General features: G+C 35.0%; 1 protein-coding gene across 2 annotated transcripts in view; it reads right to left on the bottom strand.

Moving 5' to 3' along the window:
• The window catches only part of LOC128989869 (condensin complex subunit 1), a 47,058-nt gene that overhangs the window by 6,385 nt on the left and 28,273 nt on the right, over nt 1–12,400 (bottom strand). For both annotated transcript variants that reach the window (XM_054411961.1, XM_054411962.1), the window contains exons 14-25: nt 12,020–12,136; nt 10,252–10,334; nt 9,432–9,590; nt 8,584–8,707; nt 7,854–7,938; nt 7,035–7,242; nt 5,633–5,768; nt 4,302–4,426; nt 3,707–3,833; nt 3,028–3,155; nt 1,790–1,929; nt 1,055–1,193 (exon numbers count right to left, since the gene is read on the bottom strand). In XM_054411961.1, coding sequence (XP_054267936.1) covers nt 1,055–1,193; nt 1,790–1,929; nt 3,028–3,155; nt 3,707–3,833; nt 4,302–4,426; nt 5,633–5,768; nt 7,035–7,242; nt 7,854–7,938; nt 8,584–8,707; nt 9,432–9,590; nt 10,252–10,334; nt 12,020–12,136 — 1,571 coding nt within the window. The remainder of the gene's footprint in view (nt 1–1,054; nt 1,194–1,789; nt 1,930–3,027; nt 3,156–3,706; nt 3,834–4,301; nt 4,427–5,632; nt 5,769–7,034; nt 7,243–7,853; nt 7,939–8,583; nt 8,708–9,431; nt 9,591–10,251; nt 10,335–12,019; nt 12,137–12,400) is intronic.

Raw genomic sequence — 12,400 nt, 5'->3', positions numbered from 1 at the left:
GATTAACCAAAATGAAGAGAGCGAAGCTATTTCAGTTAAAATATTTCTTCGGTTAGTCGATGGTTGACTTTAAAAGGCTTTTTGGTTTACAGATCTACATCAACAGTGTTTATACTATTTTAATAATAGTAATTTTAAGATCTAAAACTGTATACACAAAATCTATTCCTCAAAATTATCTATGATTAATTGTTTTCAAAACTTTATCTTCATGGCCGCTAGAACAATGACTCAGGCCAAGCAAGGTCAACTACCAATGCCAGTGCGCAAAATTCCCATTGCCTACCTTATTTTCCAACTGATTACAACGGTTTCAGCTTGACAGGGTTTGGTTTACACAGTTTTACCATATGCTTTATTTTGTGCAGTATTATTTGCAGTGTTTTATTTTGGTAAAAAAATATATACACCATTTAACATTAAGTATGCAGTACAGGTCTGATGGGAGATAGCCGTGCTATTAATAAAACATTATGCATATTCACATTATCGTACAGGTTGCCTCACAACACTTGTGAAGGCTTAGGCTAAGTATATTTGACTTATTCCTATAACTGAATGCTCTTTTTAGAATGGTACTTGACCCAACAAATCATACTTTAATACTTTCTTATTAAATGGTGACCATACAAAGTAGGTATTTTAAGCCAAGTATGAATGGAGATGAGTGGCGCGATCTTGTAATCTTGTTAGTGACTAAGGCAGACATTCCTTATGTTAATTAATAGCTCATGCAGCTAATGGCAACTAAGGAACCTGCAGTTTATAGTGGAATCCAAACCACATTTTTGCTTTGGTACTGTATATACAAATTGGTCTAATTATCAGGATAGTCGTAGTACTCACTCATGTGGATGTTAATCCACACCAGGGAGTATTGCATCCACAGTGCATGCCTATAAATATCCACAATTCGTGACCTCCTAGTAGCTGGATTACAGGACAACGCCACCCGTCCCACAAGGAATATATTACAAAAAATTTTTTGTTAATACATTTAGTGTTTAGTTTCAGTACAGGAAGAAACTATGAAAATCTGTTTAACATTACTTACTTTAAAATCACTTCAAAGTCTTTCTCTTCTACGACAATATCAGAACTTGGGTTTGAGAGATGAGAAATAATGTCTGGCAGAACATTATATAGAGTATTTCCCTTTTGAGATAGTTCAGAGAAAAATCTTTTTGCGAGATCTGTAATAATATAGATTTTAATTGGTAAATTGTCATTACATTACATACAACAAGGGTTAAAAATTAAATTTCAACAACTTTACAATATCTACAAAAACTTGTATTAAACTAAAAGTATTTGGGTTCACTGCTTTGTGACAATAGTATCCAATTGGAACAGTTTGCATGGTTTAATTTATACAATTTACTCTATACATCTCACATTGTAATTATATAAAAAAGCGATGAGGAGTGTGATCTTACAGAGTGTGCCGTTGGGGGGTGGGAGGGAGGGGGGTGTAAATGTAAATATTGGGAATTATTGCAGTTTATCTGGCTAGTTAGCTTTGGTGCACAATACCAGACTAGGATCATTCACAAAGTGAGCCCTTTAAGACTTTTCCTAGTGGATTGCCTGGTGTGAGCAAAGCTAAAATTCAATGGCACAACACCGTGGATTATCTTTGTAAAGGAGGGACCTTTCTATTCTTTATTTTATTTTGAAATTAATGTACAAAAGTATATTTTATTGCAAATTTGTTCTACAATTTCATTTTTTTCACCGGCTGGCTAAAAAACTATACAAGATGTAGATATTGGAAAAATAAAACACTTACCAACAATTTCCTCGTTCTTATCAACGATGCACAGAGCCACCTCGGATATCTGACCTTTGACCTTGACCATTTCATTGGTCACCAGATGAGAGAGAACCACTAACGTGTTACGTCTGACTTTCCAAGAGTCATCCCTAAGCCTGTCAAGTAAGTGACAAAACTAATGAATAAGTACAATGTACAATGTACAATTATTGAATAAAGATAGTGAAATGAAATGAAAAATGAAATGACCCGGGTTTCAGTTTAATGGGGTGTGGTTAAAAAGGGTTATGCTGTTTATATATTCTTTCATTCTTAATGTATATTTAAGATTAAATCATCTTTAAGTAGTTTTTGTGCAAAATGAATCACTGCTCTATAAAAATATAGATCTTGAAACCAGTTACAGAAGATTCGCAATTAGCCACAAGTGGATTTAACATGCTGTAAACTAAACCACAATAAAATAAATCTATATAGGCTAATGCAAGTTAATGAATGCACGTTATACAACAACAAACAAGACGTTTGGCATGAGGAGGCCCATCATGTCGTAGGTAGACTATAGATTTTCCTTTGTTTACTTCACTTACCACTGATGACTCACCGACTACAAGTACAACCCATGAGTTGGTAAGTTAATTTTTTTTATGTGTTTAAATTTTTGTAATTACTACATACATTTTAAGACTATTATGTACAAGGATAGGGATCAGCTAGCTTACCTAGATAGAGTCCGGATTAGCCTTGATTACACATAACACACATGACACAACACAGAAAAACTTAATATTTCGTCCCAGTTAGGGACTTCATCAGAAGGGAGAAGAATGAAAACTGGCAGTTACAGTTCAAATTCAAAAGTTCCACAACAGTGTTGCCAACTGTTGTTTTAAACTGTGTGTTTTTTTGTGCCAGTTTTCTTTCTTCTCCCTTCTGATGAAGTCCCTAACTGGGATGAAATATTAAGTTTTTCTGTGTTGTGTCATGTGTGTTATGTGTAATCAAGGCTAATCCGGACTCTATCTACCAGGTAAGCTAGCTGATCCCTATCCTTGTACATAATAATCCTAATCAGCCAATTATTGGCCTTTCCTTAACTCCTCACATACATTTTAAGTCAATGTTAGTTTTTCTACGGGCATTTTAGGTTAGGTTTGCATTGTCCACGACTTTGACACAACCCTTCTGAGGAGTCTACTGTACATTCAAATACTGATATTAAAAGTGTCAAAATTGTGTGCTGATTATCTTACCTGGCATATAAAAACCGGGTCCAAGGTTCAACCACATTGGGGAACTTAAACAGAAGATCTCCAAATGATATTACCAAGGAAAGACGTACACTCTCCTCAGAACTCCTGTCCAACATTGTGACCAACAACTGAAACAATAAATAACATATTTTAATAAATTCAACCCAACAATTCTAAAATTCATTGGTAACATGCAGTATTTGAGCCCGTGTCCCCAGGACGGAAGAACATCAACCTATAGACCGGCTGCAATTACATGAATATAAGATCAAATTGTAACATTTATTTATGGGCCAATAGCTATTTCCAATTTATGACCGAATTTTGACAGTAAAGGTTTGAGTTTGAGTAAAACTTTTCCAAACTTTTAGTTGTTTTGAGATTTTATATGCTGTATTGACACATGATTACGTGGCACAAAATCTGTCACTCAACAGCTTAGTAATGAACCAATTTATACGTTTGAGACATCAGAAGGTCCTATTTTGAAGCAATTGTTTCAAAATTCTGTTACTTTTACTTTACCCAGAAGAGCATTAGCTGAGCTGAAAGTTTAAAGACTAGTGCTGCAAACCAGCGAGAAAGGCCGGTATTGTCCTGTGCAGCTGGCTGTGGCTATCCAGTAATTGTATACGAGATGTTTCTACTTGCAGTATCCAAAGTCAATGATCACACTCACCTGCATGTTGTCATTGCAGAATACAGAAGACACCATCATAACCTGGGTAAGGGCTGATGAAGCCACACATTTGAGGAACGGGTTGTTATATCTCCTCGGGTTCTTGCAGACTTCCAGTATAAGGTTACTGAAACAAGTTATACCTTAGAAAACAACAAAAAATTTAGAAATTAAAAGGACAAGTTTGATAATTTTTATTATAAAAACACCATTGAACATTAAGGGGAATGTTATGGAAGGTTAAATTGTAATGAAATATTAGTTTACAACTACACAAAGTAAAAACATTAAATGAACACAGATTCCAAAATGTAAAAATAAGAAGGTAAAACAGCAAAAGATTTTTCCCTCCGGATTTCCTTTTTTGTAGCTTTTAACAGCAGCTTAAAACGACTTAAAGATGATAGAAGATAGGGGATTGTCTGGAAGACCTGGAAAAATATGGATGGATAAGTATGGAGAAGAGAAGAGTGAGACGGTAGATGATAGATGACTCCCAGATTCGGGATAACCGGAAAGGATGCATTTATGCATACTCTTATTGCAGAGCTCGGAGTTCCAGTTAAAACAAAGTCTTACTTAATCATAAACACACCTGAAGCCAGCGATGACACCGTCACCATTGACTATCTGAGAGTCCAACAAACTGCGCACCTCCTCAACAGCCAAATCATCTGCAGCAGCCATCAAATCTGCTTCTGTGATCACCTCCTCCTCTCCCTAGAAAGGCAATAAATAGTTAATAATTTATTTTCGCATAACATTTTCGCACTATGTCAGAATATTTTTAGGTAAAAACCAGAGTGAAGCAAGGTGATGGATTATCCCTAATTTTATTTAATATTGCTTTAGAAGACGTTCTTCAAACAGTCAGACATACAAATAAAGTATTAAGGATAGGAACTAATTTAAATACTCTCCTTTTCGCAGACGATGTAGCAATTTTATTTGAGAAGAAATATGACCTAAATGATCTAACACAACTATTTATTCAAGAAACTAGTAAAATGGGTTTAAAAATTAATTACAAAAAACTAAGTATATCCATTTTTCAAAACAAGAACCAAACAAATGAAATCAACATTGAAGGACACAGTTTTAATATCAAGCAAGAACAGTGAAGAATCATAAATAAACAATAGAATAAATCAGGCTAATAAAATTATGTATATATGCAACAAAATCCTAACCTCAAAAACTTTATCACGTCAAATCAAAATTAAAGCCTACCATACAATTATCCAACCAGTATTACTATATGGAGTCGAAACATGGATATTTGATAAAAAAGAAGAGAGAAAACTTATGATTTTTAAAAATAAATATTAAGAAAAATATTTGGTCCTGTGAATTATAATGGAGAGTGGAGAATTAGGCATAATAAAGAAATGAAGAAACGGACATGTCTTGAGAAGGGATATAGGAACACTATTGAAGGAAGTAGGAGAAGAAGGAAGTAGTCTTGCCCCTTCCTCCCACCCAACGATTGTTTACTTCAATCATAGTGATTTATGGAACTGCTGATAACAATTTGGTATTGGGGAGTCCATCTTTATTAAAGAAGCACATAAACTAAAATTATAAACTATAAAATATATTGTTGTGTCCTATAATAATCAAAAACACAAAAGAAATACATCAATATATGTCCAAAGTCAATAAATTGTTTAAGTGGGATTTTACCGGTCTCAGGAGACGGGCACCGGTCCGTGGGAACGGCAGGCGAAACACACACTATAGGTTATGTAACGCTAGCAACACACACGCAATAACTCCGGTCCTTTCCACAAGGCTGCGCTACACTGAGTGATTCATTTCAGCGGGACCTGGCCGGGCACAGGTGACCGGGTGGGCCTGGCTGCACGTTCGGCGGTCAGTCCTCGGTGACCGTCTCACACTCAACAAGTTAAGAACTTCTTAACTTACCTTATTTTGTTTAGTTTTTGTAGAATTCGCTGAAGATTCTCGACCACTATTCTTAGATGGTGACAAAGTCTTGAACTTATCTCTCATTTTCTTTTTTAACCGTTCAAGATAGTAGTTTTCCAGGAAATGGGAATACCTAAAGGGAAGGAAAACAAAGTTAGTTAGAAAATTATAATAGAAACCAATTGCCTAGGAAGAATTTTTTTGAAAATGAATAGAGTTCATTTAGTTTCACATTACACTGATATTTCGTCCTGATGTAGGACTTCTCCTGAGAGAAGTTAAAAAGAAAGTTGGTTTGAAATAATTTTTGTAAAAAAAAAACTCTCATTCAGTTTACCAGGTTATTGCTGTCAAAAAAATGTTGATTGAAAAAAGCTGGCAAATGAAATACAGCCTAATTAAAGCACTGAGGTCGCATTTACATCATTAAAAAGGTTAGTTGTTAGTCTGCCTGATGGTTAGTGGTCTTGATTAATGTGTGGGTAATCAGTTTTGGTAAGGAACTCAAGAGTAGTAATCCTGTCAAAGTCGAAGTGGATAGGAGAGGAACACCTATAGTAAACTGTGGCTAGATCGGGTGGATACTAATGAGACAGACGAATTTATTGCGTATTTGATCAGGCGTTTTGCAACTTTTTGTGTAATGGAAGTGTTTTTGTGTCTTTTGTTTCTGGAAAATAAAAATAATGCCTAAGCTTTGCTGAACGCGCCCGGGAGAATTATACAAATCTTTTGACTATACTGTCAGTGTAATATTATAATGTTTTGTATATAGTGTACAGTATTATATTTCCTGTCTCAGTTTGCACTTTGTCCATTCAGGTAAGCCTGCTATCCTCATTAACACGTTCACTGCGGGCGTATCTGATTGGATACGGGCCGAGCTGTGTTCAGATGCTGCCGTAACCGATCGGATACGCTCGGCAATGCCTTCGTATATCTTCGTTTTTGCTCTAGCATCAGTCGAATGCGGACCTATACCACGTTAGCGTGTAGTGGGTGACTTGCTTTTGGTTGTGGTGTAGGTTGGTTGTAAAATTTCCCCATAAAATCCCCGTCTGGCAAACTTGTTGTCCCGTCTTTCTCCCTCCAATTGGCAATACAATGGGACCGGCTACGTTCCAATCAGTGCTGCTATCTGCGGGTGTTTAGCAAACTACATCGCTTCTTGTCATAAGCAGGACATCACCGAGCGTTATTCGCTATTCGTCATACCGAAATTCGAAAGCCAATCACCCGGCAATCGGGTTTGTTTGACGCTGCGGGCTGCGCCGCACTGGGGCTACGCCTGCCATTTGATGGACGGCAGCGAACGTGTTAAAAACCCCATAGAACCCAGGCTCTTGAGCTCTATGTTGCAGCCTATACCATAAAGTAAGTTAATCAGGTAAATACTTACTTAAATGCAATGTCACCAACTAAGACAAGGAAACGAAGGAGCAGGTTGAGCTGTACGGGTTTTCTCTCGGTTGGTTTTGCTCGTGTTTCTATTTTGGAAGTATTGATGTCTAACTTAGTCTCGTTGGGATTGGCCGCTGTGTCATTGAGAGAGGACACGTTAGATTCGTCTCCATTCACCATCTTTGTCCCATCAAGTGTTACATCCCCTAAAACAGAATGTTTACTGATTAAAATTACTTTGGAACAATAAACATTTTAAATTTAAGACTACAGATAACACTAACTAAGTAGGCATCCCATTTTCATATTAAAGTTAGTCTCATGGTCTTCAGTTCTTCTTCTCAGTTTTAAAATAAAACGGAACTCAGTTGAGCCAAAAATGACTTAATAATTGAGCCACCGAGTGTTTGGTGCTGTCCTTAACAGATTTTTTGTTACACTCCAATTTATTAACATGTGAACCTGTAAAGGCTTGTAAACTTAAAACCTTCATTAGGCTTGTATGGCTGAAACTTAATATAAGGAAAGCTATTAGTAATTTTTTACCCATCAACTAACTATTTCAGCATGGAAAGCACATATTCATCCTTCCTATTTTAACAACATATATTCAAAATACAACACACAAAGTAAAATTTAATTTATTTTATGAACACTTTATTCAAACACATAGAGAAAGGTTTTACTTATAGCTAATATTGCTTGTTTCAAAAGTGCTAAGCCATGTTTTAGATTTGTTATATCTTGGATTTTTTTACTAGAACAAATACTGCAGTACTATGAATATAATAAAAGTTAAGAAAGACATCAAATATACCTCCTTGTTCTGAAGAAGTTGAAATCATAACTTCAAACAGATCAAACAAAAGGTCTCCACAGATGTCAATAGGGTCTATGCATAGCTGAAAAAAAGACATTCACAGATTTACACCAACAAAAAACCTGTTTTCAGGAACAAAGTAAAGTTTTGTAGTGAGTAAAAGTGTTCAGCAAAATGTGTGGCTTAAACCAATATTCACTCCATCCTTCGTATCATGAAGCGAAGATGGCAACATTATATTTTTATTTACTTCTGATGGTTCAGGAACAGTTGTGAGGGCCTCAGGTTTCCGTCACGTCAACCGAAGCTTATTAAAAATTTAGGAAGTTCGATTAAATTTGGATGACTCAGTAAGAGAGTACTTAACTAAAAATTCCTACTGTAAGCTATATGAACAACAGATTTTTGTATAAAAAAAACAACAAATATTTGCTGTTGTATCCAACTAACTAGTAAACGGAATATTTAACACGGAATAAGAATATGTTGTTGCTAAACAGGTAAAGATTGAAATTATATTTTGAAAAACTTACATTTGCTTATAAAAATGTAAAATACATCCCTAGAAAAAATTATGAATTTAAAATTCTTATCAACTAAAAGCAAAACTAAAAGATTTTATGGGCTTTTATTCCGGAGAAGAGTTTTTCCACCTCGCTAAAGATTAGTAGATGTATTTTTAGGAATAATTGATCTTCCTATCAATATAATATATCTAATGACTTACCTCCATAATAACACTGATAGCTTCTCTAGCATAACGAATAAACATCTCACATCCGTCTAGTTTGGTAAAGCTTGATTTTACGATGTTGGCCAACAATGGGAACATTTCATAATCAACAGGAAACCTAAAATTGATAAAAACTTTGATGAAACTTCATAAGCTAAGTGTTTTCTGTGGATATAGATTAACCCTATTTTTTTTGTAATTCACATATTTATTTGGATCAGATAAAAACAATTTCAACAAGGTTTGTGTCTGTCAGGTGAGTGTAGGGCACATTTTAATGCAGACTATTTGTTTTATTCACCAACTTAAAAAAACTATTGGAGTCCATCCTGACAAATTGAACATAAACATGTTAAAAAAAAAATACAACGATTAGCATTTAACTGTCAGTGACAACATTTTCAGCCATGGAAAGCTTGATTTGGAAAGATGTTTTCATATTCACAGGTGGCTAGGGATTTCATCTTCAGTTGATCTGAAGACATACTTCTCCAACTCAAACCTTCCTTTGCTGCAAATGTTTTCAGTACCAGTCAAATAGTCCTATCAGATTTTTATGATTATGTGCCTCGATGGACCTTATCTATGTAGGAAAGCCTCTTACCCATTCAGAAATTCTTATGTCCAAGTGCCTTATTTTACACTGTTACAACACAGTTTTGTAAAGTCAAGTCATATCACAACTATTTATCAGACTCAGCTGATTGTAGATTACTAGGACAGAAAAGGGTAACTTTCACTTTACCGCTTGTAGGCAATTTGTGAAGAAATCGTGGCAATTCAAAATGAAGTGATTAATATAACTCATTTTAGCTCTAGCAGTAAACCTTAATATCACCCACCTGATTGGTTCTTTGTTAGCGTCCCTACACTTGACAATGTTGGAGATCACCTCACAAGTGAACACTGCCAAGTGAATGTCAGATGGATCTGCACAGTCTATGTTCAGGCCTTGGGCAATCAGCAGTCCCAAGTTATCCTTTGCCATGTCTGGATTTCCCCTGAACAAGTTAAAGAATTCAGTTTACAAAGTTTGAAAATGTATTTGTTTGCTTTAAAATTGTACTGCTTTCGAATTCTTAGATTTGCTGCAACAAAGAACAAAAACTATTCTTGATCTAATTAAACTCTTAAAGCCTTTATAAAATTAAAGATGAAGTAAATTACCAAAGTTTATTAGTCCATGTTCATACGCAAGCAATCTACAGGATATAAATTATCCATCCCAAAGGTAACTTGGAAGACAATTGACTATGTTAGGCACTTAGATTATTACAGTTAACAATTTAGGCATGGAATAAAATGTAACATCCAAAATTATATCTGTGTCAAAGCCAAAATTAAATGGTCAAAAAATATATCTCTTTTGGATAAAAAGTAAAACTAAATAACTATAAATGGAATTAAAAGAGAATCAGAGAATAAGAGGAAACTACAAAGAACGTTGAAGGATTGAGTAAAGAGGGATATGGAAAGGAGAGAAGAGCTAGAAGTGGAGAGAATTGAGAGGCCTGCACAACTAGACTCTGAAATAACCTGTAGGAGGATATGTACAAAATAATGTTGGCAATAGGTATTTTTAGCTTCTGTATACCTCCTTTAAAAAGAATACGGCAACAGCTACCTCCCTATGGGAAAATTTACTAATACAACAAAACTTACTTTGTCACCATACTCAAAAGTACAAGTGCTGTCTGCTTTTTAGCCTTGGAAATGTTCTGAGATTTTACCCGATCCCATAGGACCTGAAAATTAAAAATGCATGAATTAATTTACACCTTTTACTTTTATTCTATGATATTGTTCATATGCCTATATCATTTTTTAAACCCCTAATTATCGGGCGGAATCTATCAAAATCTATCGGGCTTTCCGTCGGTGAGTGTTTTAACATGGGTTCAAATGGGACCCTTTTATGCACGACGGAATCTCCGTCACGTTTCAGTGTTCCGCCGAGTTTCGGCGTTTTGTCGGAGTGTGTTTTACATAGGTTCAAATGGAACCCTTTTATGCAACTGCGTTTTCCGTCAGGCGGAATGTAGTGCTGCTAACCTACCCCACGCTCTGTAATCCACAGTATTGAAATCGCCTAATCATTGTAAATAGATTATCATTATCCATTGTAATTGGTTGAAGAGTACAAATAGAGATATAATTGGAAAAAATGTACTGGGCGAAAATTATTTTTTTATTTTTTAATCCGCGGAATAATACAGCCTTACTGTTTTGTAGGAATAATAAAACTATTGTATTCCAGGGACTGACATGGGGATTTTTGTATCAAAGGTATCACCCGGGATTGATATGGGAATTTTTGTACAAAAGGCTAGCCCTACGAATTTCATTCACCAGGTGTACAGCCCACAACTCCTTCGCCGACGTCTATTTTTCTTTACGCACAAATAGGTATAAACCAATAAACAAAAATCCATCTTGTGTCACTGTCACTGATGATGGCCAAATTAACAAAGTTGGCAGCACTGACAACCCCCACCATGGGCATCATAAAAAATAGCGGATTCCGCTCGGCGGAGAAACTGCATAAAAGGGACATCGATTCCGCCCGACCGAAAACGTTGTGCATAAAAGAGGCCTTAGGGTAGGATTGAACATTGAGCAAAAAATCAAAATAACTCTGTCACAACATAATTGAACTTAGAGAACAACCCTACCTGAATAATTTATCAGAACATTAAACAAAACATATAAAGTCTATAAATAATTTCATTTCCTTTATACCTTTTTCATCACTTTTCTTAAAAAAATTGGGGATGAAGGGGATTTTTTCTTTTATATTAAATATGAATATGTTCATTGGTCGTTATTACAATTAATCACACTGAAATGAATCCATGTTGCAGTGACTTATGTATTCCATGAGCGTATTGGATTTAGTATGCAGGATTTTAGAGCTAGTTGAACACTGCTTATGTTACTGTGATTCCAATGAGAAAATGTGTCACAATATTACGATAGACAAATCCTAATGCAAATCTAAATCTATAGATTTCAAGTATAGACATGAAATCTATACATTTCATGCCTATACTTGAAATTTATAGGCATGTTCAAGGGTTTGTAATATAATTATTGATACGTTGCCAATAATACAGATTAGAATAGAAATGCCTTTATTTAAAATATTTACTCAGTTAAAACACTATTTTCCAGGACAATTCTTCAAAAAGTAGATGAATAATATTAGCAAAATGTCTCATAAATCTATTATTTCACAAGTAATCATTCACAAGGATAAGTTTACTTTTGTGATACATTTCTTATGTAGCTATACCACATCACATCGCTCTCACACATCGCGCTTAAAACATCGGCTCTTCACATCGTACTCTTAATCATCATAGGTAGGCCTAAGCTAAATTAAAATTAACCCTAAAAAACATAGTTTTTAATAACTTATGAAATATATTACATTGATAAATTCACTATCCAAATTGTTGTTTTTGATCCAGCTGTTTATAAAATGGGAAAGCGCTTCTATTTGTCCGTAATCCAGTGAGCTCGCCAGCTTGCTCAGCCGAGAAACTTCCTGAAACAAACATGACAGCACTTTGAAAACGTATAAATGGATCAATAAACAGTAGGCTTGTACATTAGCATTGAACTGTTGTAACGGAAACAGTAGACAAATTAATTTTCAAATTAATGTAATTGAAGTGTCTTGTCTCACAATCTGATCTTTTTGCGTTCCCACGATCTTTTTGATCCAATTAGTAAGGGGTTAGCTTTTATATTAATCAAGGCATTCAACAAATAGAACATTCTAGGAAAAAATCATTTTGATCCTTGGTTT

The sequence above is a fragment of the Macrosteles quadrilineatus genome, unplaced genomic scaffold (assembly GCF_028750875.1).
Source record: "Macrosteles quadrilineatus isolate MER2022 unplaced genomic scaffold, UCM_ALF_1.0 Scaffold_3__2_contigs__length_128488019, whole genome shotgun sequence".
Taxonomy (NCBI): domain Eukaryota; kingdom Metazoa; phylum Arthropoda; class Insecta; order Hemiptera; family Cicadellidae; genus Macrosteles; species Macrosteles quadrilineatus.
The sequence above is the reverse complement of the archived record's forward strand: the minus strand, read 5'-3'. Positions and strand labels throughout refer to the sequence as shown.